This window comes from Macrotis lagotis, chromosome 1, assembly GCF_037893015.1.
Source record: "Macrotis lagotis isolate mMagLag1 chromosome 1, bilby.v1.9.chrom.fasta, whole genome shotgun sequence".
In the NCBI taxonomy this organism is placed as follows: Eukaryota; Metazoa; Chordata; class Mammalia; order Peramelemorphia; family Peramelidae; genus Macrotis; species Macrotis lagotis.
This window is the reverse complement of record NC_133658.1, coordinates 161308407-161335421: the sequence shown is the minus strand read 5'-3', so window position 1 is coordinate 161335421 and position 27015 is coordinate 161308407. Positions and strand designations below refer to the sequence as shown.

General features: G+C 36.7%; 1 protein-coding gene across 6 annotated transcripts in view; it reads right to left on the bottom strand.

Annotated features, from left to right (window-relative positions):
• Nucleotides 1-27015, bottom strand: part of ABHD12 (abhydrolase domain containing 12, lysophospholipase) — a 143944-nt gene that overhangs the window by 48284 nt on the left and 68645 nt on the right. For 5 of the 6 annotated variants that reach the window (XM_074209298.1, XM_074209297.1, XM_074209301.1 and 2 more), the window contains exon 3: nucleotides 7597-7702. In XM_074209298.1, coding sequence (XP_074065399.1) covers nucleotides 7597-7702 — 106 coding nt within the window. Of the gene's footprint in view, nucleotides 1-7596; nucleotides 7703-12013; nucleotides 12378-27015 lie in introns of those variants that run through there. The other variant, XM_074209302.1, reaches the window with a different exon arrangement.

Sequence of the window (27015 nt, the reverse complement as noted above, 5' to 3'; positions counted from 1 at the left end):
CCTTGCCAAGAAAATTCCATTGGATGGTGTGGACTGTGGAGTCAAGATGAGTTTGATGTGACTGAATGACCAAAACAAACCACATCTCACCATCTTGGCCAAAAATAGCTAAACATTAGTTCAAATGTTTTGCTAAGAAACAAAATTGTGGACATGGGGAAGAGTTAGAATGACAGTGTAAATGCAGGAACTCACCTGAACTCTCATTCAAAGCACTCCAAATACCTTTAAATGATGATATTAAGCAAATTCTAGAGGGGCAAACCTACAAAAAGACTGGGTGAAAAAATTTTGCAGTCCAAGACAACTTGGAAGATCCATGGGAAGAGTTTGTTACACTAAGATTAGAAAGGACCCATAGGGTGACCCAGGCTGCACTAGAGGGAATCAGTTCCAGACATCCAGAAAGAGGAAGCTGGGTGCCTGATCACTGGCAGCAGTGGTGGTTTCCAGATCTCTCAGTCCAGGGATTGCCAAAGATATTTTGAAAGGTCAACAGGAAAAGACTGCTGCATCAGGGTTGAGTAGAGCACAGTCCAGCACAGGCCTTAGCAGCACAGATCCAACCCCAGTGGACCAGGAGCAGAAGCTAACTGGCAGCTGCTTCCAGAGTGCTCAGTCTGCAGTTGGTAAGGGGGGTCAGGGGAGATTGCAGAGATTTGCTATCTCTGAGGCAGAACTCTTCCGCTTTGCTCAAAGTCAGATCTGGGCTGCAGTCTGGGGCCCTAATCTCAGAAAAAAAAGGACAACAGAGTTTACTACCCTGGCTGAGTGGGAACTGTCCTCACAGCTCCAGGGTAGAGAGGAGTGTTTGTGGTCATCCATAGACCAGAACACAGACCAGGAGAGCAATCAGAGCCTCTCATAAAACTTTGAAGGAATTGAAAACTTGCGAGTCCCTGGAGGTATCTCTGAAAATATGCATCCTCTACCCAGAAAACAGAGTTCCACCTTAACAAAGAGTTAAAATAAAGTCATAGACTGGGGAAATGAGCAAATAACAGAAGGAAAAAAAAATACAAGCACAGACAATTACTCTGGTCACAAGGAGGATCAAAATACACTCTTAAAAAAACATCAAAGCCTCCAAGAAAAACATGAATTGGTCTCAGGTCATAGAAGAACTCAAAAAAGATTTTGAAAATCAAGTAAGGGAGGTAAAGGAAAAAATGGAAAGAGAAATGAGAGCAATATGGGAAAATCATGAAAACCGAGTTAGCAACTTGATGAAGAAGATACTAAAAAATTCTGAAGAAAATAACATCTTAAAAACCAATCTGGGTCAAATAAACCAATCTGGGTCAAATGGAAAAAGAGATACAAAAGGCCAATGAGGAGAATGTCTTAAAAAAGCAGAATTGGTCAAATGGAAAAAGAGATATAAAAGCTCTCTGAAGAAAATAATTCTTTAAAATATAGAATGGAGCTAAGGGAAGCTGATGACTTTGTGAAAAATCAAAAAGCAAAACAAAACCAAAAGAATGAAAAACTAAAAGAAAATATGAAATATCTCAATAGAAAAAAAAAACTGACCTGGAATACAGATCTAGAAAAGATAATTTTTAAATTATTGGATTACCTGAAAAGTCATGACCAAAAAAAGAGTCTAGACATCATTTTTCAAGAAATTATTAAGGAAAACTGCCCTGATAGTCTAGAAGCAGAGGGTAAAATAGAAATTGAAACAATCTACCAATTACCTCCTGAAAGAGATCCCAAAATGAAAATTGACAGTAATATTACAGCCAAATTTCAGAACTCCCAAGTCAAGGAGAAAATATTGCAAGCTGTCAGAAGAAAACAATTCAAATATCAAGGAGCCATAATCAGGACAACACAAGATTTAGCAGCCTCTATATTAAGGGATTATAGGACTGAGAAGATGACATTCCAGAAGCAAAAGAGGTTGGATTACAAATAAGAATCAACTACCCAACAAAATACTCTTTCAGGGAAAAGATGGATATTCAAAGAAACAGGGGTCTTTCAAACTTTCCTGGTGGAACAAAGAAAAGTGAAGAGAAAATCTGATCTTAGAATACAAGATTCAGTAAAGGTTAATCATAAGGGACTTAATGATATTGAACTGCTTAAATTCCTGCATGGGAAGATGATACTGATACTAAAGATGATACTGATAACTCCTAAGAATTTTCTCATTTAATGGGGCAGTTAAAAGGAGCATATATATAGACAAGCCCAGATGAGAGTTAAATTTTCTAAGTATACTATATTAAAAAGATGGAGTTAATGGGTAAGAGAGGAGTGAACTGGGAGAAAGGGAAAGGTAAAATAAGGTAAGTTATTTCACATAAAAGAGGCAAAAAAAAAAAGCTTTTACAGTGAAGTGAGCCTTACTCTCATCAGAATTGGTTCACAGAGGGAATGGAGTACACATTCAATTGGATATACAAATCTATCTTACCCAAAGAAAGTAGGAAAGGAAAGGGATAGGAGAAAAGGGAAGGGAGGAAATAGGTGATAGAAGGCAACAAACATCATGGGAAGTGGTAGGCAGATACAACACACTTTTTGAGGAGGGATAGGGCAAAAGTAGAGAAAGAATAGAATAAATGATTGTGGAGGGATAGGACAGAATGAAATACAGTTAGTAACAGTAACTGTGGGAAAAGAAATGTTGAAACAAGTTTCTCTGATCAAGACCTCATTTCTCAAACATAGAAAACTGAGTCAAATTTATAAAAAAAATCCATTCCCAAATTGATAAATGATCAAGAGATATGAACAGTTTGCAGATGAGATTATCAATAGTCTATTTAAATGTTTTTTTTTTAAATGTCTTAACTCACTATTGTTAGGAGAAATTCAGGTTGGAACAATTCTAAGACATTATCTTATCTACCTACTGAATTGGGTAATAGGACAGAAGAAGAAAATGACAAATATGTTGGAGGGGATGTAGGGAAATTGAGACACTGATGCACTGTTGGAGTAGTTATGAAATGATTCAACAATTCTGGAGAGAATTATTTGAATTTGAATTATGCCCAAGGGCTATAAAACCATGTCTACTCTTTGGCCCTAGCAGTGCCTCTTCTAGGTTTATATATTCCAGAAGAGATAAAACATGGGAAGAAAAGAACCTATTATGTGTTGAAATATTTATAGCAGCTTTTTTCTGGTGCTGGAGCTGGTGATTGAGGGGATGCCAACAGTTAGGGATTGAGATGAAATACTGTTCTGTTATGGGAAATGATGAACAGGATGCTCTTAGTAAAAAAAAAGAACTTACATAAGCAATGGAAAAACGATCTGTATACAAAATCATAGCAATATTGCAGGATGCAGTTGTGAATGACCTACCTTTACTCAGCAATGCTGTGACCCAAAAGAACTCTGAAGGACCTATGATAAAGAATACTATCCATCTCAAAGATTGATGGTGTCTGAATGCAGACAAATGCATGCTTTTTTCCATTTTATTTTTCTTGAAATTTCTTTCTTTTTTTGGGGGGGTGGGTTATGTTTATTTTTACAACATGAATATTGTAGTGATGTTTCTCATGACTATACAATTTTAACCCATATCAAACAATTTGCTTTCAAATTAAGGGGGAGTAGGTTGGGAGGAAGGGAGAGAATTCAGAACTCAAGGTTTTAAATGTAACTGGAAGGAAAAATCAAATAAATCAAATCCCCCTTACTCCAGAAAAAAAAAAATCCTGGTAAACTAAGTAATCTCTAAGTCATCACCTAGTATACCCTGTTACAAAAGAAAATGAGTATACTCTTCCATGACCTGTTCTTTTCTCCTCCTCTCCTCTATTGCCCTAATTGAAAAAAATTCTACTTTTCCTCCCTCCTACTTCCCCTTTTCCCACTGGGGGAAAAACAAAAGAAAAGAAAAACAAAATCCATGTATCAAACATATATAGACAAACCAAACAAAATTCTGCAATGGTCACTGCTAAAAAAGAAAAAACCCAAAGATTTCATTCTGGTCCCCAAGTCTGACTCCTATCTGTCAAGATAGCATGATTCATCATTAATCTTCTGGAATTATAGTTGCTTATTATATTGATCAATCTTCTTAGGTCTAGAAATTGTTTGTCTTTACAACATTGTTGTTTTTACAACATTGTTGTTCTCCTACTCCTGCTCACTTCACTCTGACTCATTATTTCATAAACTCATTTTCTTTTTTTTATTTAACAAATTTCTTAAACTCAAATTGGAATTTTTTAATCAGTAAAAATCTACTTTCTCTCCCTTGCAGCCCTCCCCTATCACCAGCTGAGGAAAAAAGAAAAACAAAATCTTATTATAAATAAGTTGAGGGAAACAAATTTTCCCATTGGCCATGTACCACAAAGAAAAAGTCTAATTTTGCACTTTGAAGCTTTTACCTTTCTATCAAGAGGTCAGAAATCTGTTTCATCCTGAGTCTACTGGAATAAATTACTCTGATCAGAATTCCTAAGCCTTTCAAAGAGTTTGACTTCACAATTTTGCTGTCATCACAAAAAGTGTTCCCCCTGGTTCTGCTCATTTCACTTAACATCATCTTATACAAATCTTAATAGATTTTTCAGAACCTTTGCCTTAATTTTTTATGGTACAATTGCTATATATTATCTTTAATGTATCCATGGTAATTCTTGTGATTGCTGCTTCCTTTTTAAAATGTTCACTAACTCTCTATCTGGCAACCTAGATGATACCTGGAATACTTGAACTGGAGTCAGGAAGGCTCATTTTGAACTCAGGAAAATTACTTATATTAAAGCAGCATGACCCAAGCAAGTCATTTAACTGTTTGCTTCAGTTTCCTCCTCTGCAAAATAACTGGAGAAGTAAATGGCAAACCACATAGTATATTTGCTTAGAAAACCCCAAAAGGGGTCACAGAGTTGGGCATAACAATTGAACAACAATAAATCCATTTAATTATTCATTCTAGAATTAGGTCCAGAAATTTTCCTGGAGTTTATGAATCCATTCTCTTCTGAAATTCAGGACAACATATATTTATCTAGTGATGCAACCTCTCCCATTCTTCACAATCATTCAAGAGCATCAAGAGTAACTTAAGCACTCATTTATATTATATTCTTGTGGCTCCCTGGGATATGTTAATTTTGGCTTGTGACTTGTATTTATCAAAGGCAGTTAGGTGTTCTTCTTCCTATAGGTTATTAACCCCCCACTTTTCTTCTGTTCTTTCCAATTTGAATATGATTCTTCCTTGGTAAAAACAAACCAAAACAACAACAAAAATGAAACAAGCATTAAGACCTAAACAGTTCAATCTTTTTTTGTCACTCACTATACTTTTTACCATCCATCCCATGCTACAAATCTTTTCTCTGATTCCCTTTTTATCATCCTTATTCCTCACTATTCTCATTAGATGCATGCACTATTGGTTGATTGGTTATTATCCTTTATTCTCAAAGAGGACCAAAATAATATTACTATGTTGGAGTCAAGGTACAATGTGTCCAACTGTGGTTGATTAAACCAATGCATCCTTGGAAGGCTCTACTACAGATCAGGTACAAATAGTCCACTTGAAGATACACTCTAGGGAGATGTCACATTCCCCTTTGTATAGAAATAACACAATGCACACTTACATATTCGAAGTTTGTGCATGTATTCATAATGTCCACAAGACCTGTTCTATAACAAACTGGTCATAAGAAGCTGCCATTTGTTGTCAGCCTGCTTCTCATCCTGATTTGTGCCAGTTCAAGTCCCCTAAAGCTTATCCTCCAAAATCCATAAGCTAACATACTCATATACAGAGCAACATCTGCTAGTGGAAGCCATGTATCTGACATTTCAGCTCTATTTTGCTATATTTCTTTCTGGGGCTTTCTCCATTCTTAGGGGGTGGGTTCTACTTCAGACTTCTCAGCATTTAACCTGATCTCCAATTCATCTTCACTTTTTATCACTCTTTTAATTAGTCATCATCATATTCTCAGGATTGGCTCTTTTAATAATAATTATGCTTCAGTGTATTTGAAATAAAATTGAAGTAGTCAGAAACTACCACTCCATTATTAGAATCTAAATGTTTCCTAAAGAAGAACCACACACACACACACACACACACACACACACACACACACACACACACACAGAGACATTTGCCACTAAGTCTGAGGACAGGTGGAAGTAGAGGTGTGAAGTAAATAGTATTCAGGAACTTGTGCACTATTAAATGAGAAAGGCATTTTTAAGGTATCAATTTTATACCAGTCTGCAGTTTAATCCATTCCCATTCCCATTATAATTACTATGCATTTTCCTCTGACACATTTTCTTTTGTTGCCTCTCTTTTTTTATCTAATTCCTCTTCCAAAGCACTTTAGGTTCAAGGACTGCATCCCATTAACAACTGGGAGGGGAAGGCCTTTTAGCACTAGTGGCATTTGAGTTAGGGTAGAAGAGGATAAGTAGGAATTCAAGGGATGGAAAAGAAGCAGAAGAACATCTAGGTAGAACAGTGTGAACAAAGACACCTGTAGGGAAAAAACTTGTTTAACAGTGATAGGAGCTAAGCCATGAAAGACAAGGGGACATCAGAAGGCCATACATGCCAAAAAAAAAAAAAGACTCTGAATTTTACTCAACAGGCAATAGAAAGACACTAGAGATTTCCCAGTATGTTCTTAGCAGCAGAATGAAGGATGGATTAGGGCAGTAGAAATGGGAAGCTAGAAAGCAACATCTGTAGAAAGAGAGTTCAATATTGTTAACAAATGCCAAAGAATTCCCACCTACAGGGTAAGCAAACTAAGCCATCTATAGAGGCAAGTGATTCCCAAGGAGAGATAGGAGATAACATGAGACAAGTGAGTCACACCTCTGCTGACACCTGTCCTCAGACTTGGGGGCAAATGTGAGTATAGGCGTGTGTGTGTGTGTGTGTGTGTGCATATGTATTGTGTGGTGTGTGTGCGTAGTTTTTCTTTAGGAAACATTTAGATTCTAATAATGGAGTAGTAGTTTCTAACTACTTCAATTTTCTTTCAAATACACTGAAGCATAATTATACTGAGGACCCAGATGACTACCCTATCTTTTCAAGTCAACTCTCTCAAGATTCTGTGTACTGATATCTGTAAATGAGATTTTGTGCTTCAACTGCATAGGGACAATTTGAAAATTTTAATAATGACAAACAACAACACTGCTCCATTCATGAACAGGATCAAGGTGGAGAGTTATTAAGATAGGGCATTTAGGTCATGGAGAAGATCATCACAAGATCAAAGATTTAAGGTCCCTGGAAGGGACCTCAGAGACTTCAGCAGCCTCATTTTACTGATATGATTATTAACATCCAACATTTAAATAGAAGTCTTTTGTTGATTAGCCTTTTGTGTACATTACTTCTTTTGAGTTTCACAACAGTCTGAGGTCAGTATTTTTTATGCATATTGTTTTTTAAATGAGGAATTGAAGTCCAGATGTAATTGAGGTCCTGACTGGGCTATGAACCCTGGTCTTCTGACTCCCAAATTTTTCATTGCACCACAGTGCCTCCCAAATTGAAATAAGAGAATAATCTTGCAGAAAAATTTTAGCAATTCAAATATTGCAGAATCAGAATCTTCTACTTACCAGACTCCAATAGTTACCCCATCTTCTGGCTGGAGGTAGTAATTATAGGTGTGATTTAACCCTTGCTCCTGTGGCTTTTTCAAGTCAATAAAATAGGGAACCCTCACTGTAGGATTAAAGAAAAGATTGCATAGAGTTTATAGCTGTATATAAATACATAATATATACATATAAATACATAAAAGGTGAGACTTTCAAATCATTTTATTGTTGTGTCATTTTAACATGTATGACTCTTCATGGTCCCATTTGGGGTTTTTTTGCAAAGATAATAGAGTGGTTTGCTATTTTCTTTTCCAACTTATTTTACAGGTGAGAAAATTGAGGCAAACAAGATTAAATGACTTGCCCAGGGTCACACAGCTATTAAGTATCTGAGCCCAGGGGCGGCTAGGTGGCGCAGTGGATAGAGCACCAGCCCTGGAGTCAGGAGTACCTGAGTTCAAATCCAGTCTCAGACACTTAATAATTACCTAACTGTGTGGCTTTGGGCAAACCACTTAACCCCACTGCCTTGCAAACATCTCAGAATAAAACAAAAAAGTATCTGAGCCCAGATTTGAACTGAAGATGCCCCTTCAAATCATGTTTATGTCTTTAATTAACCCAGGTAATATCAGTAGATCCCTAAGTCTCCAAAGACAAACTAGGTTTTCAACCAGAGCATAGAATGAAATACAGTTAGATGGTTGTAGATAACTCAATGCACAATTTGAAAATATGCAAGGATAAGCACCTGGGAGAAGGTAGTAAAGCTGAAGTAATATCATATGAAGGTCCCATATTTCATAAGTCCTTAGAAAGCATTCCTTTATCTTCTACCTCAAATTAAGTACTGTCTCATCTCCCTCTTCTACTTCAAAGCTAAACTTGTTGAACAACATATCTACACCAGATAGAAATTCAGTCATTTAACCTCTCCAACTCTGTTTTCTAATCCATACTTTTTCATCACCCATTTTCCAAGTTGTTATAACTGAGCTTCTATCCCCACCACTTGACTAAAACTGCTTTAAGGTCCCAGTGACCTTTACTCAAGGCTTAACAAGTTCCTTGCGGGCAGAGACTGCTTATCTTTTATCTTTGTATTCCCAGAACCTTGCACAGTACATATACATAGTAAGAGTTAAATAAATGCTGGTCAAATTTTTTAACTGACCTGACTTTTCTGAAACAGCTCTGTATCATGGATCACTTTCCTCTCATGGCTTAAGAAACACCACACTTCCTAATTTTTCCCATGTGTCAGATAGTTAGATGCCTGAAAGTGGTCCTTCAGTAGGAATTGGCAATTTTCAGATTGAGAGACTATGAAATAAATAAACATAGCTGCTACTGTAGCATCTTTCTTTTTTTTTTAAGTTTTTTTTTTTAACAAGGCAAATGGGGTTAAGTGGCTTGCCCAAGGCCACACAGCTAGGTAATTATTAAGTGTCTGAGACTGGATTTGAACCCAGGTACTCCTGACTCCAGGGCCGGTGCTCTATCCACTATGCCACCTAGCCGCCCCTGTACCACCTTTCAACATTCAACATATCACCTCTGAAACAGCAAAAAAAGAAAAGAGCTAAATAACCAGCATCTGGTTCAAAAAAATTTTAGTCAATATTATGATGTATTTATTAGAGGGTTCATTGAATATGGGATGGGGGTAAGGAGTCTGTACTATCAAAGTTGAAATCAGGGACAAGATACTGTTGACAGATTTGCAAATTAACAGATCAAAGACATTTACATGGAACACATCACTGGAGTATGGCAGGTTTTTTTTTTATTTTTAGGTTTTTGCTAGGCAATGGGGTTAAGTGGCTTGCCGAAGGCCACACAGCTAGGTAATTATTAAGTGTCTGAGACCGGATTTGAACCCAGGTACTCCTGACTCCAGGGCTGGTGCTTTATCCACTGCACTACCTAGCCACCCCAGTATGGCAGTTTAATAAACTATCTTTTTTTTTTTAAGGTTTTTGCAAGGCAAATGGGGTTAAGTGGCTTGCTGAAGGCCACACAGCTAGGTAATTATTAAGTGTCTGAGACCGGATTTGAACCCAGGTACTCCTGACTCCAGGGCCGGTGCTTTATCCACTGCGCCACCTAGCCGCCCCAATAAACTATCTTAACAATAAAAAAGAAGCATATTATTAATATCCATATTAATGTCAGTATCTTATTGAGAAGAGAATGGCCTTTTAAAATAGCAATTTGTTCTTCTATAAAAACATTTTGGTGATTTTTTCATATATTTAATAGAATTGTGTGAAACATCAATGACATTATCTTTCATTAACTACTTTGTAGAAAACAATGATTCACTACTGTTGTGTCTATATATATATTTGAAAATCTGCTAATGGAGCACTTCTAAAGTACTTTTTAGGCACATGAACATCATTATGTTTTGCCCATGTTAATGTTTTCTCAAACATTTATAAATGAGGCAACAGAAATGGGAAATGATTAATTTAAAGGTACAAAGATAGTCAGTAAAAGAGGGAGGGTTTGGATTCTGCCCTTATGCCACTGCAGCACACTATTTCTTGTCACTACATATCCAACTCTGACCTCTCCTCTCAGGCCTACATAATCTCTCTACTTGAATATCCCATGAGCTGCAAAGGCAGCATGTCAAAAACCAAACATGTTACATTTTTCCTACATTTGTTCTTCCTGTTTTCATTATTTCTGTTCAAGGAACCAATATTCATTCCATCCTAGTAATTGAAATTCTGGTTTCTTCTTTGATATTTCACTTTGATCTACTATATTTAATTAGTAAGCTAAATTGCCTAGAGAAACAAAATCATTTGGCATCTAAAAAAATAAAAAAAATGGAATCTCATAACAAACCTATGGAACCTAAGAATAGTATTTTTTAAGTACAATCTAATCAATTTTAGTATTTTTCTTAAAATTTAGAGTTAAAAGGGACCTTAGAGATAAATTTCATCGTTTTATTTTACAGAGGAGGAAACTGAGACTTGGAGGCAGTAATCTGTCCAAGGTCACCTAAGTATCAGTCAATATTCAAACTCAAATCCAGTTACCATCTGACCATCTGCACTCCAAATGAATTTTTACCCTTAGGACATCATAGGATACTATATCCAAGTTTTGCTGTAACATCTTCCTTGCTGGGAACATGAAAGTGAGTATTCAGAGGAAGAAGACAAAGCTCTTTGTCTGAGGATTTTTCTAGACTTCAAGTTCAACAGTGTATACAAGGTAGAACCAAAAAAAAAAAAGGCAAATGTGACCTTTGATGAGAAAGGGATAACACTCAGAACAAACAAGAAGATGGTACCATTGCCCTTGGTCCAGCCCTATAGGCAATAATTACAGTATGATGTTCAGTTCTGGGCATGATTCTGGAAGGGCCTTGAGATAAGGTTAAGAGCCAGGAAAAAGATAAGCTTGAACAGTGGACACAATTGCAACTCTGAAGAGCTATAGGGTCTGCTTCAATCCAGAAAGCAAAAGTCAGAATTATGGTAGAATTGATCAATTAAGGTCAGCTAGGTGGTGCAGTGGATAGAGCACTGCCCTGAAGTCAGGAGGACCTGAGTACAAGTCCAACCTCAGATACTTAATACTTACCTAGCTATGTGATCCCAAGGCATGTCACTTAATCTCAATGCCTAAAAACATAACAAAACAAACAAACAAAAAAACCCCCCTATAAATTAGAGCTATCTAAAAGTAGAAAGGGCAGCTCCTTGACAAGGTGCTACACTTCCTATTAAGAAAAAACTGAGGGCCGGCTAGGTGGCGTAGTGGATAAAGCACCGGCTTTGGAGTCAGGAGTACCTGGGTTCAAATCCGGTCTCAGACACTTAATAATTACCTAGCTATGCGGCCTTGGGCAAGCCACTTAACCCCGTTTGCCTTGCAAAAAACTAAAAAAAAAAAAAAACCTGAGGGAGTAGAGCCGATATGGTAATGAGAAGGCAGGAATTCCTGGAAACTTGTTCCCCAAAAAACTCCAAAAGTTGTCAAATTATGACTCTAGTCAAAATCTAGAGGGGAAGAACCCACAGAAAGATTGTGTGATACAATTTCCCAGTCCAACACAACTTAGAAGATCTCTGGGACAGGTCTGTTTCACTGGGAACAGGGGCTGGAAAAAGTCACAGGGCAGCCACAGAGCAGCACAGCTGAGCTGCACAACTAGGTCTGTGGCAGAAAAGGTGGATTAATCATTGGGAACAGATGGTAGGGGTGGTGAGAGAATTCTGCTACACCAGAGTGAGTGCAGAATGAAACACTGGCCTCAGAGCAGCCCTGAGGTAAGAACCTGCAATGGGAGTCAGCAAAGCCACCCAGCACATCCAGAGCTCTCAGCCATAGATGGTAAGGGGGTCGGGGGAGACTACAGAAATCTTTCTGCTATCCCTGGGAACAGGACTCAGCTGTTTGAACTCACTCAGATCCAGGTTGCAGTTTGGGCTTCCACACGACCATAACTGAGCTGGGACCATCCTCACAGCTCCAGGACAGAAGGGAGGGCCTGAAGCCATTCATAAAACCTTAAAGGAATTGAGATCCCTGTGGATTGTCCCCAAAACCATACATTGAAGAAATGAGCAAACAACAGAAAAAGAATGAAACTACTAAAAATTTCTTTGGTCCCATGAGGAACCAAAATACATACTCAGATGATGACAAAATTGAAGCTTCTGTATCTAAAACCACCAAGAGAAATAGAAAATGGGCTCAGGGGATGGATGAGCTCAAAAAAAGACTTTGACCAAGGACTATTTCCTTTAGTTTAGAAAAAATACCTGTTATCTTATGGTCTAGTATTCTTATCTCTTATACTTTATGTTTCTTCTTTAAGGATATGGTTTCTCTCTCACCACACTCAATTTGGATCAATGTATAACATGGAAACAATGTAAAAACTTTAAAAAGTGCCTTCTATGGGGGGAGGGGGAGGGAAGTAAGATTGGGGGAAAATTGTAAAACTCAAAATAAATAAAATCTTTAAAAAAATAAAAAAAGACTTTGAAAAGCAATTAAAGGAAACAGAAGGAAAATTGGGAGGAGAAATGAGAACAATGCAGATAAATCATGAAAACCAAGTCAGCAACTTGGTGAAAGAAATACCAAAAAAAAAAAAATACTAAAGAAAATAATACGTTAAAAACCAGTTTAGGCCAAATGGAAAAAGCAACACAAAAGGCAAATGAGGAGAAGGATGCCTTAAAAAGCAGAACTGGTCAGCTGGAAAAGGAGATAGAAAGCTCTCTGAAGAAAATAACTCCTTCAAATGCAGAAGGAAGCTGATTACTTTGCAAGAATTCAGGAAGAAATAAAACTGCATTAAAAAAAATTAAAAGAAAATGTGAAATATCTCATTAGAAAAACAATCGACCTTGAAAACAGATCCAAAAGAGATAATTTAAAAAATATTCAAGCAACCTGAACTCTTGACCAGGAAAAGAGCCTAGACTTCATTTTTCAAGAAATAATACAGCAAAATTTCCCTGAGATCCTAGAAGCAGAGGGCAAAAAAAAAACTCGAAGGAATTCACAAATCACTTCATGAAAGAAATTCCAAAAGAAAAACTTCAGGAATATTATAGCCAAATTCCAGAATTCCCAAATCAAAGAGAAAATACTAAAAGCTGCCAGAATAGGCAATTCAACTACCATGGCTTTATCATCAGGATTATACAGGATTTGGCAGTATCTACACTGAGGGCTCATAGGGCTTGAAATATGATATTCCAGAAGACAAAAGATCTTGGTTTACAACCGAGAATCAACTACCAAGCAAAATTGAACATCCTCTTTCAGTGGAAAAGATGGACTTTCAATGAAACAAGGGACTTTCAAACTTTCCTACTGAAACAACCAGAGCTGAACAAAAAGTTTGATCTCCAAGTACAGGACTCAGGTGAACCAGAGGGGATGGACAAGAAGGACTAAATTATGAGGAACTTAATGATGATGAACTGCTTTTATTCCTGCATAGGAAGAAGATACTGATAACTCATATGAACGGAGCTGAATATGATTGTATAATATAGTAAAAAAGATGGAGTCAATGGGTAAAAAAAAGCACTGAGAGGAAGAGAAAGGAGAGGAAAAGAAGAGGCTAAGATATTTCACATAGGAGTCAAGAGGAAGCTGTTACAATGGAGTGGAACAGGGAAAGGCAAGCAGGAATGAGTAAGCCTTCATTCTCACCAGGAATGGCTCAGAGAGAAAAATAACACACACTTAACAGGGTAGAGAAATCTATCTTACCCTAAAGAAAAATGAGAGGAAAGGGATGGGATAAGGAGGAACGGGAGGAATAGATGACAGAAGAGAGGGAAAATTGTGGGAGACGGTACTCAGATACAACACACTTCTGAACAGGTACAGGATGAAAGGAGAGAGAGAATAGAAAAAATGAGAGCGGGAAGGAATAGGGTAGAGGGAAATATAGCAACTGTGGGAAAAAATATTAAAGCAACTTCTTTGGTAGACTTAGGATAAAGAAGGCAACTCATCCCAGAGACAGAGCTGGTGGAATCTGAACATAGATTCCAGACTGAATTACATTTTTTATCCCTCTCACTACTCTTGAGAGGTTTCTCATCCTTTGGGGGGGTGGGGGGGTTTATGATTGCTCTCACAACAAGATTCTTGTTATAAAATGTAACAGGAACAAAAAAAAGGAAAAAAGAAAAAACTGAATCTTTGTGATATAAAATGAATCTCATTCTAAAATCAAGACTGAGTCATGGAACACTACTGTTCTATTGGAAACCAGGAGGGATGGGCATTCAGGGAAGCCTGGAAGGATTTGTATGAACTGATGCTGAATGAGATGAACAGAACCAGAAGAACATTGTACACCATAACAGCAACATGGGGGTGATAACCTCAATGGCCTTGCTCATTCCATCAGCACAACAATCAGACACAGTTTTGGGATATCTTCAGTAGAGAATGCCATCTGTATTCAGATGGAGTTTGAACAAAAATCAAAGACTATTACCTTTAATTTAAAAAAAACCCATTATCTCATTAAGTAATTTTGCTATCTTCCTTAAAGATACAATTTATCTCTCATCACATTCAACTTAGATCAATGTATACCATGGAAACAATGTAAAGACTAACAGACTGCCTTCTGTGGTGGTGGTGGGGGAAGTAGGGGGGAAAAAAACTGTTAAACTCAAAATAAATAAAATCTTTCTTTTATTTAAAAAAAAGAACTAAGACTGAACTAGATGGTCCATGGGTCCCTACTAACACAGATTCTGTGACCTCAGATCCAGTACTCTTTCTACTAACTTAAATAAAATCTTAATTTTGCTCTAAAAAGAGCCAATTCATTCATTCCTGAACTTTTAAAAAATAATTTCCATTATAGGGATCTAATCTTTATTAAAGTGGTATACTAGCAACAAATTTACATTAGAACTTGTAAGTCACACTTAAGAAACTCCAGTAATCTAGAAATTCAGGACAGATAGATGTGTCTCCAGAACAGTAAAGATAATTCTGTCTTTGACATGCTTCAACAAAAGCAAGCTAATCTCTAACACACTGTTGAAAGTCAGAAGCAATTAGAGTAAAAGGAACAAAAAGACTGGTTTAATTGACTGTGATGGAAATTTCTAAAAATGAACTATATCCCCTGGAAACTTGTTAGAAGTACTCTAAAATGTTTCTTTAGAGACTAAACTCTTAATTGCCACTGGAGAGATTTCCACAGGGCAATCTGAATGATGTATGGTTTGCAGAGAAGATCATTATTTATAGGATTCCTCTAAGATTTCTTTCTGAGAAGAAGATTAAAAAGCAAAAAAGACAAGTTGTCAGATTGTCCCAAGGATATCACTATTGAATTCTTTGGATTTTTTTTTTTGTGGTTTTCATGTACACTTAGTTGTTTACATTGGAACTTAAGCAGAGATTTTAGTTAATTTCAGAAGTCATGACCATAATGATAATAAATGAGTTACATGCATATAGGGCCTATTGTGTGCCAGGCAGCCTGTTATCTCATTTGATCCTCATAACAACCCAAAGAAGTAGATGCTATTATTGTTTTCATTTTACACATAAGGAAACAAAGGAAAGCAGATTAAGTGATTTACCCAAGTATATAAGTATCTGAGTTTAAATTTAAACTCAGCTCTCTCTGGTGCTGGGATTAGCATTTTATCCACTGTGCCATCTAACTAATAATCTTTGTCCTCTAGAAGCTTATAAATTTATAGTAGAGTGGCCCAGCACAAAATAAATGAAATTATTTCAAATAACTAAAAATAAGAGACATGCATATAATGAGGTTTCTTCCAACATCCAATAAAATACAAAGGTGAAAAAAGTAAAGAGCAGTGAAATGATAAAAGAGTATATGTTGACAAGTTTAACTAATAGGCTATTGTTCAAATTTGGGATTTGCCTACCATTCTGAGAAGCAATTTCTTATTATGTTAAAAAAAAAGAAGTGATTACAATATATGCCTTCAGATTCAAAGAGCTCACTGCTAGGCAGGAACCCTAATCAGCCAATGAATCACAAAACATTTATTAAGCATGAATTACTTCTCAGGAGTGGTGATATATATATATACTAGAAATACAAAGAAAGGTAAAACTAATCCCAACACTGAAGGGGCTTCACCAAATAGATCAAAAGACAGAAATAAAGGTCTCATAATTTAAAAAAAATAATTAATTACAGCACTTTTAGTGGCAGCAAAAAAACTGGAAACAAAGTAGTGACTTATTAATTGAGCAAGGACTAAACAAACTATGGCACATGAACATAATACAATACAGTGGTACTTAAAAATGATTAACATGAAGAATTAAGAAAAGCATGGATGATTTTCGAGAACTGATACAAAGTAGAGTAAGCAAAATTAGGAAAACAATATATATAAGACACTATTATAGACAGAAAGAACAATTACCACAGAACAATACAATATAATTACATGAGAATGCACCTCCCTACTTTCTTTGTAGGAGTGAATGTGACTATGAAAAACTGCAAATATAGTCAAGACATTCTGATGTGCTACTTAGTTCTGCTAAAAATTATTTTCCCTTCACCCTTTTTATTCTTCATTTAAGGGATGTTTCTCTGGTAAATATAAGTGATATAAGAATAAAAGACGTCATTAAAAACATTTTTTTAGTTTAAAGTTCCATACCAAGCTTGACCTTAGAGTAGAATTGGGAAAAAAAATTCAGGCTCTTCCATTGGAACCACTGGAGACTGGTTGAGGGAGGGCTAGGAGTAGAACAATGCACAAATTGTTAGTTATTGTTCTGAGAAATTCTTTTCTCTTTCTTTTTTTAATAAAGATCTGCTAAGTAAAAGAAGAGAATATTCAGATATAAATACGAAGGAATTGAAATGGGCAGGAAAAAACATATCTGAAAATAATTGTTTAAGGGAATAAAATATTTTGAGTTCAGATGAGACAATGATTGGAAAAAGGAAAGTGATAAGGCAGAAAGAAAAGAACCAGTATGTGGCAAGGAAGATTAGTCTGTGGTGTGTTTATTCTGTCAGCCTTCAAAAAAGCAGAAATAAATTTAACAATCTTAAATTTCAGTGGAAAGATTTTTTTCCTGTATTTTATTACTATTTTTGTCATAATAGCATTTTTTTTCCAATTATTTGTAAGGATGGTTTTCAACATTCATTTTTGTAAGGCTTTGAGTTCCAAATTTTTCCTCCTCTCTCTTCCTTCCCACCCCCTTCCCCAAGACAGCAAAGCAATGTGGTATAGGTTATACATGTATAATCATGTCAAATAATTGATATTTTATTTCAAAATATTTCAGAAGTAATAGTCTTAAACAAGAACCTGAAAACAGGTAATCTTCAAGGACAACTAGGTGTATAATTAGAAACAATGGGCCTTGAGGGCAGCTTAGATGGAGCAGTGACGTTTTAAAAAAAATTTCCCCTAGTTTTATTTATTTAAGGCAATGGGGTAGAATGACATGCCCAAGGTCACACAGGTAGGTAATTATAAAGTGTCTGAGGCAGGATTTGAACCCAGGTCCTCCTGACTTCAGGGCTGGTTTCTATCTTCTACACCAACTAGCTGCTCCTACAAATGTTCTTAAAAGAAAAACTACAAAGTATTCACAACATGAAAGAATGTTTCATATCACTAATAAGAGAAATGCAAATCAAACATCACTAAAGTTTTATCTCGCACTGTGCAAATGGGCAAAGATGATCAAAAATGATATAAAAGGTGAAATCATAAGTAAATTAGGAGAACATGAAAAAATATGCCTGTCAGATCTATGGATAAGGGAAGAATTTATGGCCAAGAGATAGAATCATGGGGAATAAAATAGTTTTGATTATGTGAAACTTTGCAAAATAAAACTAATTTAGCCAAAATTGGAAGGCAAACAGGAAACTAGGGGAAAAATCAGCAAGTTTCTGATAAAGGCCTCATTTCTCAAATATATAGGAAGCTAGCCAAATTTATAAAAATAAGAGCCATTCCTCAACTGATTTATGGTCAAAGGCCATGAATAGACACATTTCAGAAGAAAAAAATAAAGCTATCAAGAGTCATGTAAAAATGCTCTATAGCATCAGAGAAATGCAAATTAAAACATCTCTGAGATACCACCTCACAGCTATCAGATCGGCCAACATTAAGAAAATAACACTTGAAGGGGATGTAGAAAAATTGGGACACTATGCACTGTGGCTGGAATTGTGGACTAATCCATCCTTTCTGGAAAATAAATGTATGCATTCTTTGACCCAGTGATATCACTACTGGGTATATATCCCAAAGAGATCAATGGAGAGGTAAAAGGACAAAAATATTTACAGCACTTCTTTTTGTGGTGGCAAAGAATTGGAAATTGAGGGGATGCTCATCAATTGAGAAATTGCTCAACAAGTTGTGACATATGTCTGTGATGATAGTACTTTACCTAATGACAAGCAGGATTTATTTCAGAAAAACCCATGAAGACTTACACGAACAAGGGTACATTGTACATCAGTAAGAACAATATCGTGCAATGATCAACTGCAGATAACTTAATTATTCTGGTCAATGATAAAAGACAATTCTAAAGAAACCTTGAAGAAAAACATTACTCTCTAGGGAGCAAAAGCTGATGAAGTCTGAGTTTAGTCTTTATACTTTAATTATCTTTTTAAACAATATGGCTGAATCAAGATGAAAATATGCTTCTCCCACCCCCTGCTTATTTTTCTTGGATTTTTTTGGTTTGTGTTTTCTTTTGCAACATAACTAATAAAGAAATATTTTTGATATGATTTCACATGTATAATCAATATCAAATTGCTTGCTTTCTCAAGGAGGTTAGAGAGGTGAATAAGAGAATTTGGAACACAAAATATTTTTAAATGATTGTTAAAAATGTTTACATGGATCTAGGAAATACTTAATGAAATAAAAAAGTGTATTAAAAATGTTATTTTTTCACATGGAATGGCTCTTCTTCTGCAGAATTCTGTACAAGAAACTATAATTTGGCACCTAACATTTGGAGTTTCCACTACTTATTTTAAAATGTGATTGAAAATTTAACTCCCTATCAGAAGCTTTGCTGTTGTTGAAATATATACAATTTATGACAAAGGTTAGTGGATCAAGAGACCTATTAATAGCTGAGAAAACTGGAACTGAAAGGATTAAATGACTTGTATGATTTGACATAATCATACAAGTCATACAAGTAGTAAGCATCACAGAGTTAGAAGATCAGATCCCTAAGAATCCTTAGAATCAAGAGTTCTTTTTTACTTCATCATGTTACATTTCAAAATAATCTTAGGATATAAAGAAAAAAAATCTAGGGGATAAACATAAAGGAAGATCTCTTTGTCCTTTGCACAAAAAAAGTGGTTTATTATAAATTTAATATTCAATACAAGTAATGATACTTGTTTTGCATTTACATTTTAATTAACATTTTTCCATGAAATACTATTACTTTTCAGTCACTGCCTCTAAATTTCTATCATGACTTTTTGTTAATTCTCATGTATTTTTCTTCTTATTTGATAGTTATAAATATTTACTTTACATTTCTTTATACCCTAAGATTATTATACCTTTATACCATATTTATATATATATATATTTATGTATACATACATATATATATATTAGATTATAGTATAAAGAACAAAAAATCTAGGGGATAAATATAGAGGCAGATCTCTTTTTTTTTACTTTGCATCATTTCATAAATGGCTTTTCTGAATTCTATACATTTCTCCTTTTCATTCTTTATTGTATTCTACCCATTTTGTACTAACATACTGCCTTTTAACCATATCCCTATTGTTGATATTAGGTTTTTGCAATTACAAATAATGTTGGGGCAGCTAGGTGGTGAAGTGGATAAAACACCAGCCCTGGAGTCAGGAGTACCTGGGTTCAAATCCTGTCTCAGAAACTTAATAATTACCTAGCTGTGTGGCCTTGGGGAAGCCACTTAACCCTATTTGCCTTGCAAAAACCTAAAAAAAAAATAATAATGTTAAGAAAACCTTTAACAGATAGTCTCTTTTTGGGGTGGGAAGAGACAATCTGGTTAGCATACATCTGAAATTGAATTTGAACTCAGGTCCTTCTGAGTACAGTGCCTCTCTATCATGCTACCTATCTGCCCTGAACAGATAGTCTTTTGTGCATATATGTGTCTATTTTTGATAAATCAAAGTACAATCCTAATAGTAGAATTATTAGGTCAAAAAAAATCAAGATTTTTATTACTTTTCCTTCATACTGCCAAATTGTTCTCCTGTAAAATGCTACAAACAGGATTCCACAACTACCTTCACTTCTAAATTTCTGTCAATTTGATGGAAAGGTGGTATCTCAAATTGTTTACATTTTAATCTTTGATCATTAGTGAGATTAAATATCTTTCTAAGTAGCTATTAACAATTTGTGTTTCTTTTAAGCTATCTGTGCAATAATCTTTTGGTCTCTGAATTCTAACCTTGACCTGTCCCGGAAGAAAACTTACTAAATTAACCTCAGAATTAAGGCAATAGAGCTGAAGTAAGAGGATCTTGTTATTAGTTTCATAACTAGCAACTTGTATGACCTTAGGTACATCACTTCTCTGGGCCTCATTTTTCTTCAATTAATGGCTAGAAGATGGACTAGAGTGGGGCAGGATAAAAGAAGGAGTGGGGCAGGATAAAAGGAGTGACCAACCAGCTGACTATTAGACTAATTCAAAGAAGAGATGATAAGGACCTTACATAGAGGAGAGAAGAGGATATATGTGGGAGATGTTACAAAAGTGAAAATCAACAGACCTTAGAACAGCTTGGATATGAGGAATGAAAGTTAGTAATGAGTTAAGGATGACTTCAATTTTTTCTGTAAAATATGAGTCAAGGTTCTCAGGTAAGAAGATGGGGGGGCACAGACGATTTGAAAAGTAATGAAAAGGTTTGGAAGAGCCACTATGAATCATGGGATAGTGAACTGACAAGGAATATAGAGTAGAATTGCCTGATAGCAGTGTAGGACTAGTTGAGGCTACAAAACAAATTTTTGGTGGATCCAGACAGAAAAGTTGGATGATTTTCTCCAATTTCATTCAGAAGCATCTTTGTGGGGCAAAAAACAGCAAATGGTAGGAATGATCCAAAGATAAAATATGGCTAGGCATAATAAGCAACAAACTGGGGCTAGAAAATTCAAGAGAGGAAGACAGAAAAAAGGGGGCATCTGGGGGTGCAGTAGATAGAGCACCAGCCCTGGAGTCCAGAGGACGCGAGTTCAATCTGGCCTCAGACACTTAATAATTAGCTAGCTGTGTGACCTTGGCCAAGTCATTTAATCCCATTGCCTTGAATAAACCAAAAAGGGGTGGAGGGGCCAACAGTTCAGTACTGAACTGGTTACGTCTTTTAGAGAACTCCATAATTTCCTTTAAGTCTTAGTTTAATTACACTTTCTTTCTATTTGAGGTTTGCCTTTCCTGAACCCAAAGCTGCAAGTACTTCCCTTCAAGAAAAAAAACTACTCTTCAATTATTTTGTATAGACTATGTTAAACTATTGAAATGTTATTTCCCCCAAAAGAATATAAACTTCTTGAGGGCAGGGACTATTTGATTTTTATCCGTGAGATTGCCAAAGAACATGAAACAGGTCAACTTTGGTAGAGAGGTTTATGGGAATCAATCAACAAACATATATTAAGCACATTCTATGTTGGTATTGTATTAGATGCTAGCTATCACCAAAACAAAAAAATCAAACCATTCCTAACTTCAATGGGTTTACATTCTATTGAAAGGAAAACATGTACAGAAAAGTTCATACAAAACATATATGTACTAAACACAAAACCATTTATGGACAGAGGTTAGTAAAAGTTCCATGTAGACACTGATACTTAAGCTAAATGTTGAAGGGAGTTAGGAATTCTAAGAGGAGAAACTATATATTTCACTCATGAGGAATGGTTTTTTAAAAAGTATAGAGGTGGTGGATAGAGTGTAGTGTTTAAAGAAAAGCAAGTAATCAAGTTTGGCTATAAAAGTAGCCAACAACCATATTGGGAAGGCCTTTAAAAGGGTCAAACTGAGCAGTTTATACCTCAACCTAAGGGTGACAGGGACCCATGAAAGATTACTGAGCTAGGGAAAGCTATAATCAGCTCTGTGGTAGAAGAATTGAAATGAGAAAAAGAAAGCTAAGAGAACAATCAGGAGATTCGTAAAGTAGCTGTCTAAGCAGGACATGATAAGGGTATGTCTCTTGTCTTCTAAGCTTAGTTGTCTCATCTCTAAAATGAAGGATCTGGATTAGATGACTTTTCAGGACTCTTTCCTCTTTAATCAACAAGGAGGCATTTAATTCTAAGAGACTATTGGGATTATACAAACTGATTGCCGCCAAGTAGTAGGAAACTGATTTCATAATACTTAATATAGAAAATAGGTGATCCCCATGATGAAAAGCCAACAAACTTTAGAGTTTTCTCTGGCTCATTATATTTTATTCATGAATACAATTCTTGCCAATCCCAACAGGCCAAGGACAAACACATACTGTTACTTTTACAGTCAACTGGGGCAGGCTGGATAGGTGCCAGCCCATTCAAATTGGGATAGGTACAGGAACTGAGGGTGAGGGTCAAAGGCAGGTATTCTAACAAACTCAAGAAATTTTTGCACCACTGCCAAGTAATGAAAACCTCCATATCAAAAGGGAATGAACACAGAGTTTAAGTGATAAACCTCTTACAACTGATTTTAAAAAGAGATTTTAGCTTCAAACAAAACTCAAACTTGTTTATTTCACAACTCTCAGTACAAAGAAGTGCTTCTCATGTTTGGAGGGCCTTGCCAATGGACTGCAAATGGGCACTCCTTTAGATTAGAACATAACCCGGACATGACAAACTGGCTGTAGCCAAGAGAAGAACAGTTTTCCAAAATGGAATCTAGGAATTTCACTAAGGCAAGAACATTCTATATATGTAGAGATAGAGAAGAAGCATAAAATAATAAAAATAGCATCAACCTCACAATGATATATAGGACTTAAAGGATTATGAAAATTTAAAAATTAAAATTAAAAGGGTAATAGAATATTAATATGCATTAATAAAAGACAAATATCAGGAATTCAAAGAAAGATGGGAAGACTTGTATAAACTGATACATAGTGAAGGCTACAAAGCCATGAGACAGTATAGTATAAGTATTATGTTCATTTCACAGATGAAGAAAGTGAAGATGTAAAGAGACCAGATCAAAGAGGTAAACAGATTTTCTCATGATCACACAATAAGTGACCAAGAACAACAGTCCTGGTGCCTTAAGGTGGTTGGTATTTTTGCTAGACCTCAGTAGGCAGGATGAGAAAATGTTCTGTAGAGCAAGGAGACCTGAGTTCAAGCTTGACTCCATATTCAGTGCTCTTTTTCCCCCTCTACCTCCCTGCATAGAAAAGTATCTATGGAAAGCAATGGTTGAAATAAACACTTCTGATTAGATTTTTAAATAGCTTGGTTCCAGCTGACTTCAATTGATAGGAGAAGTACTGAATACTTGCTAGCAAGGATATTAAGGAATAGGAAGAGATGAGGCAGGAGATTAGAGAAGAAAGAAAAAAACAACAATCCAGTAACAAATATTGGCAGGAAAGAAATATTAACAATATATCTCCTAATCATGCCAAATTCAGAGGCAGCAAATTGAAGTGAACAAAATTCTGGACCTAGAGTTAGGAAGATCTGAGTTCAGATCTGGCTTCAGACATGTATTATCATACATGACCTGGGCAAGTCATTTAACCTCTTTTTGCCTCAATTTTTTTCCTTCTATTAGAGATAATAATAGCACCCACCTCCCAAGGTTTTGTGAGAATCAAATGAGATAATCTAATTGTAAAGCACTTAGCATATTATATAGATGTTAGCTATGCTTAATCTCTGACATAGGAGTCAGAACATCCAAGTTAAGTCTTTGTTCTTACTGCTAACTCTGAAACTTTGGGCAAGCCATACTTTTTAGGGCAAAAGACAGAAGCTCTGTTGCAGATATGTTAAGTTTGAGATTCATGAGATATTTAGTAGTGATGTCCAATTGATTGGTGAAGCATATCTGGAGTTCATGAGATTAGGGTTTTATATACATATATATGTATATATATATATATATATATATATATATATATATACATATATTTGTATGTATGTATGTATGTATAAGTACACATAGATAGATAAATAGATCTGGTAATCATCAGCATAAAGATAACAACTGGAAGGGGGGTGGAGTCAAGATGGCAACAAGAAGGGATCCAGTCTTAGTAGCTCTCTGATAAAACTCATCAGCTAAGGACTCTACTAAACTTTCGAGAGACAGAACCCACAAAGGGACCCAGTTAGGCAGTTCTCCTACTCAAAGTAACCGGGAAAAGAGCAGAAAGGCTCTGCTCCCCGGGGTCGGAGGGGTGGCCCACCAGAGCCAAAGAACTTCAGCCTCCTGGAGGCAGCCCCAGGGTGTTGGGAGTCTCAGCTCACAGCAGCTGGGGAGTCTCCTGAGCTGCACCCCGAGGAGCACTGGGCACAAAGTGGGGGAACAGCGGGGGATCTCTGCCAGAGCGAGCACGTGGAGCCCAACCCTCAGGGAACAGAGGGAGCAGCTTGATCTTTCTGCAGCCCAGAGCCAGAAACAGAAGCAGGCCGAGCCAGTAAGCAGGAGCCCCCAGGGCATGAGCCCATTGAGCTGAAGGAGGGGAGTGAAGAGAAACTGCAGAGCTCGGTCCTCTGCCCCTGGAAAAGGACTCTGGGGCTCTGACCACATTCAGATCCTGATCGCAGTCTAGGCCCCCCATAGAACAGCAGGGCCCCCCCACATCAGCCCCGTGGCAGAGGGGGGTGCTTATGGTCATTCACAGACCAAGAGGGAGGACAGAACCTCACACACTGAGACCCTTGTGGGAGTGTCCCAAAAGCTCAGGAAGCACCCCAGACCAGGCCCAGGCTGGGAAAATGAGCAAGCAGAGAAACAAAAGGAAGACTATTGAGAAATATTTTGCAAATGAGCCCAAGAAAGATCAAAATACTCGGTCTGAAGATGAGGAAGCACAAGCTCCTGCATCTAAAGACTCCAAGAAAAAACAGAAATTGGGCTCAGGCTATGACAGAGCTCAAAAAAGACTTTGAAAATCAAATGAGGGAATTGGAAGAAAAACTGGGAAAAGAAAGGAGATGCAGGAAAAAGATGAAAACGAAGTCAGCAACTGAGTCAAGGAAATCCAAAAAAATGCTGAAGAAAATAGCATGCTAAAAACCAGCTTAGGTCAAATGGATAAAACAGTTCAAAAAGTTATGGAGGAGAAGAATGCTTTAAAAAGCAAAATTGGCCAGATGGAAAGAGATAAGAAAACTCTCTGAGGAGAACAAATCCTTCAGACAAAGAATAGAATTCAGGGAGATTGATGAATTTACCAGAAATCAGGAATCAATACTTCAAAACCAAAAAAATGAAAAATTAAAAGAAAATGTGAAATATCTCATTGAAAAAAACAACTGATATGGAAAACAGACTTAGGAAAGATAATTTAAAAATTATTGGAATACCTGAAAGTCATGATCAGGAAAAGAGCCTTGACATTATTTTCAAAGAATTACTACAGGAAAATTGCCCTGATATTCTAGCAGAGGGCAAAATAGAAATGGAGAGAATCCACAGATCCCCCAGAGAAAGAGATCCCAAAAAAACCAACTCCTAGGAATATTATAGCCAAGTTCCAGAACTCCCAAGTCAAAGAGAAAATATTACAAGCAGCCAGAAGGACACAGTTCAAATATCGTGGAGCTGCATTCAAGATCACACAGGACTTAGCAGCAACTGCATTGGAAGCTCGTAGGCTTGGAATACAATATACCGGAAGGCAAAAGAGCTTAGAATGCAGCCAAGAATGAACTACCCAGCAAGGCTGAATGTCCTCTTCCAGGGAAAAAGATGGACTTTCAATGAACCAGGGGAATTTCAAAGGTTCCTTTTGGAATGGCCAGAGCTGAACAGAAGGTTTGATCTTCAGATTCAGGACTCAGGTGAAGCATGGAGATTGGAGGAGAGGGGGGAAATATGAGGGACTTAATGAGGATGAACTGCATGTATTCCTGCATAGAAAAATGACACTGATAATACTCATATGAACCTTCTCAGTTAATAGAGCAGGTAAAGAGAGCTTTTATAGTTGAAGCACAGGAGAAAGCTGAATTCGATGATAAAATATGGTGTAAAAATGGAGTCAATAGAAAAAAAGGGAAATGGAATGGGAGGAAGAAAAAGGAGAGGGGGAATAGTCCAAGATATTTCACATAAGATTTTTTTTTTATTACAATGAGCTATTGCAATGATATGGAAGTGGGGAGGCAAGGGGGAATGAGGGAATCTTTGCTCTCATCAGAGATGGCTAGGAGAGGAAATAGCAAATATACTCAATGGGGTATAGACATCTGGAGTAAGAAGGAGGGGGGAGCAGGGGGAAGGGGTGGGGCTGGAGGTCAGATATAACACATTTTCTTTCTTACTTCTTGCAAGGGGCTGGGATTGGATGGCCTGCCCAGGACCATAGGGCCAGGTGGATTCTGGGCCTAAGGGGTGGTATGGGGGCTCGGGGCCTCTTGGCCCCAGGACCAGGGATCTGTCTGCTGCGCCAGTCAATGACCCTACAGCAGAGTCAGAGTGAAAGGAGAGAGAAAATAGAGTACATGGTAGTGGAGAAATAAGAAAGGAGGGAGTTGCAATCAGCAATAGAAACATTGGAAAAATATGGAAGTAACTTTTGTGATGGACTTATCATAAAGAATGAGATCCACCCATGAGAGTTGTTGGTGTTGGAACAAAGACTCAAGCACATTTTTTGTTATTATTATTTCAGGGAGGGTGCAGGGCAAG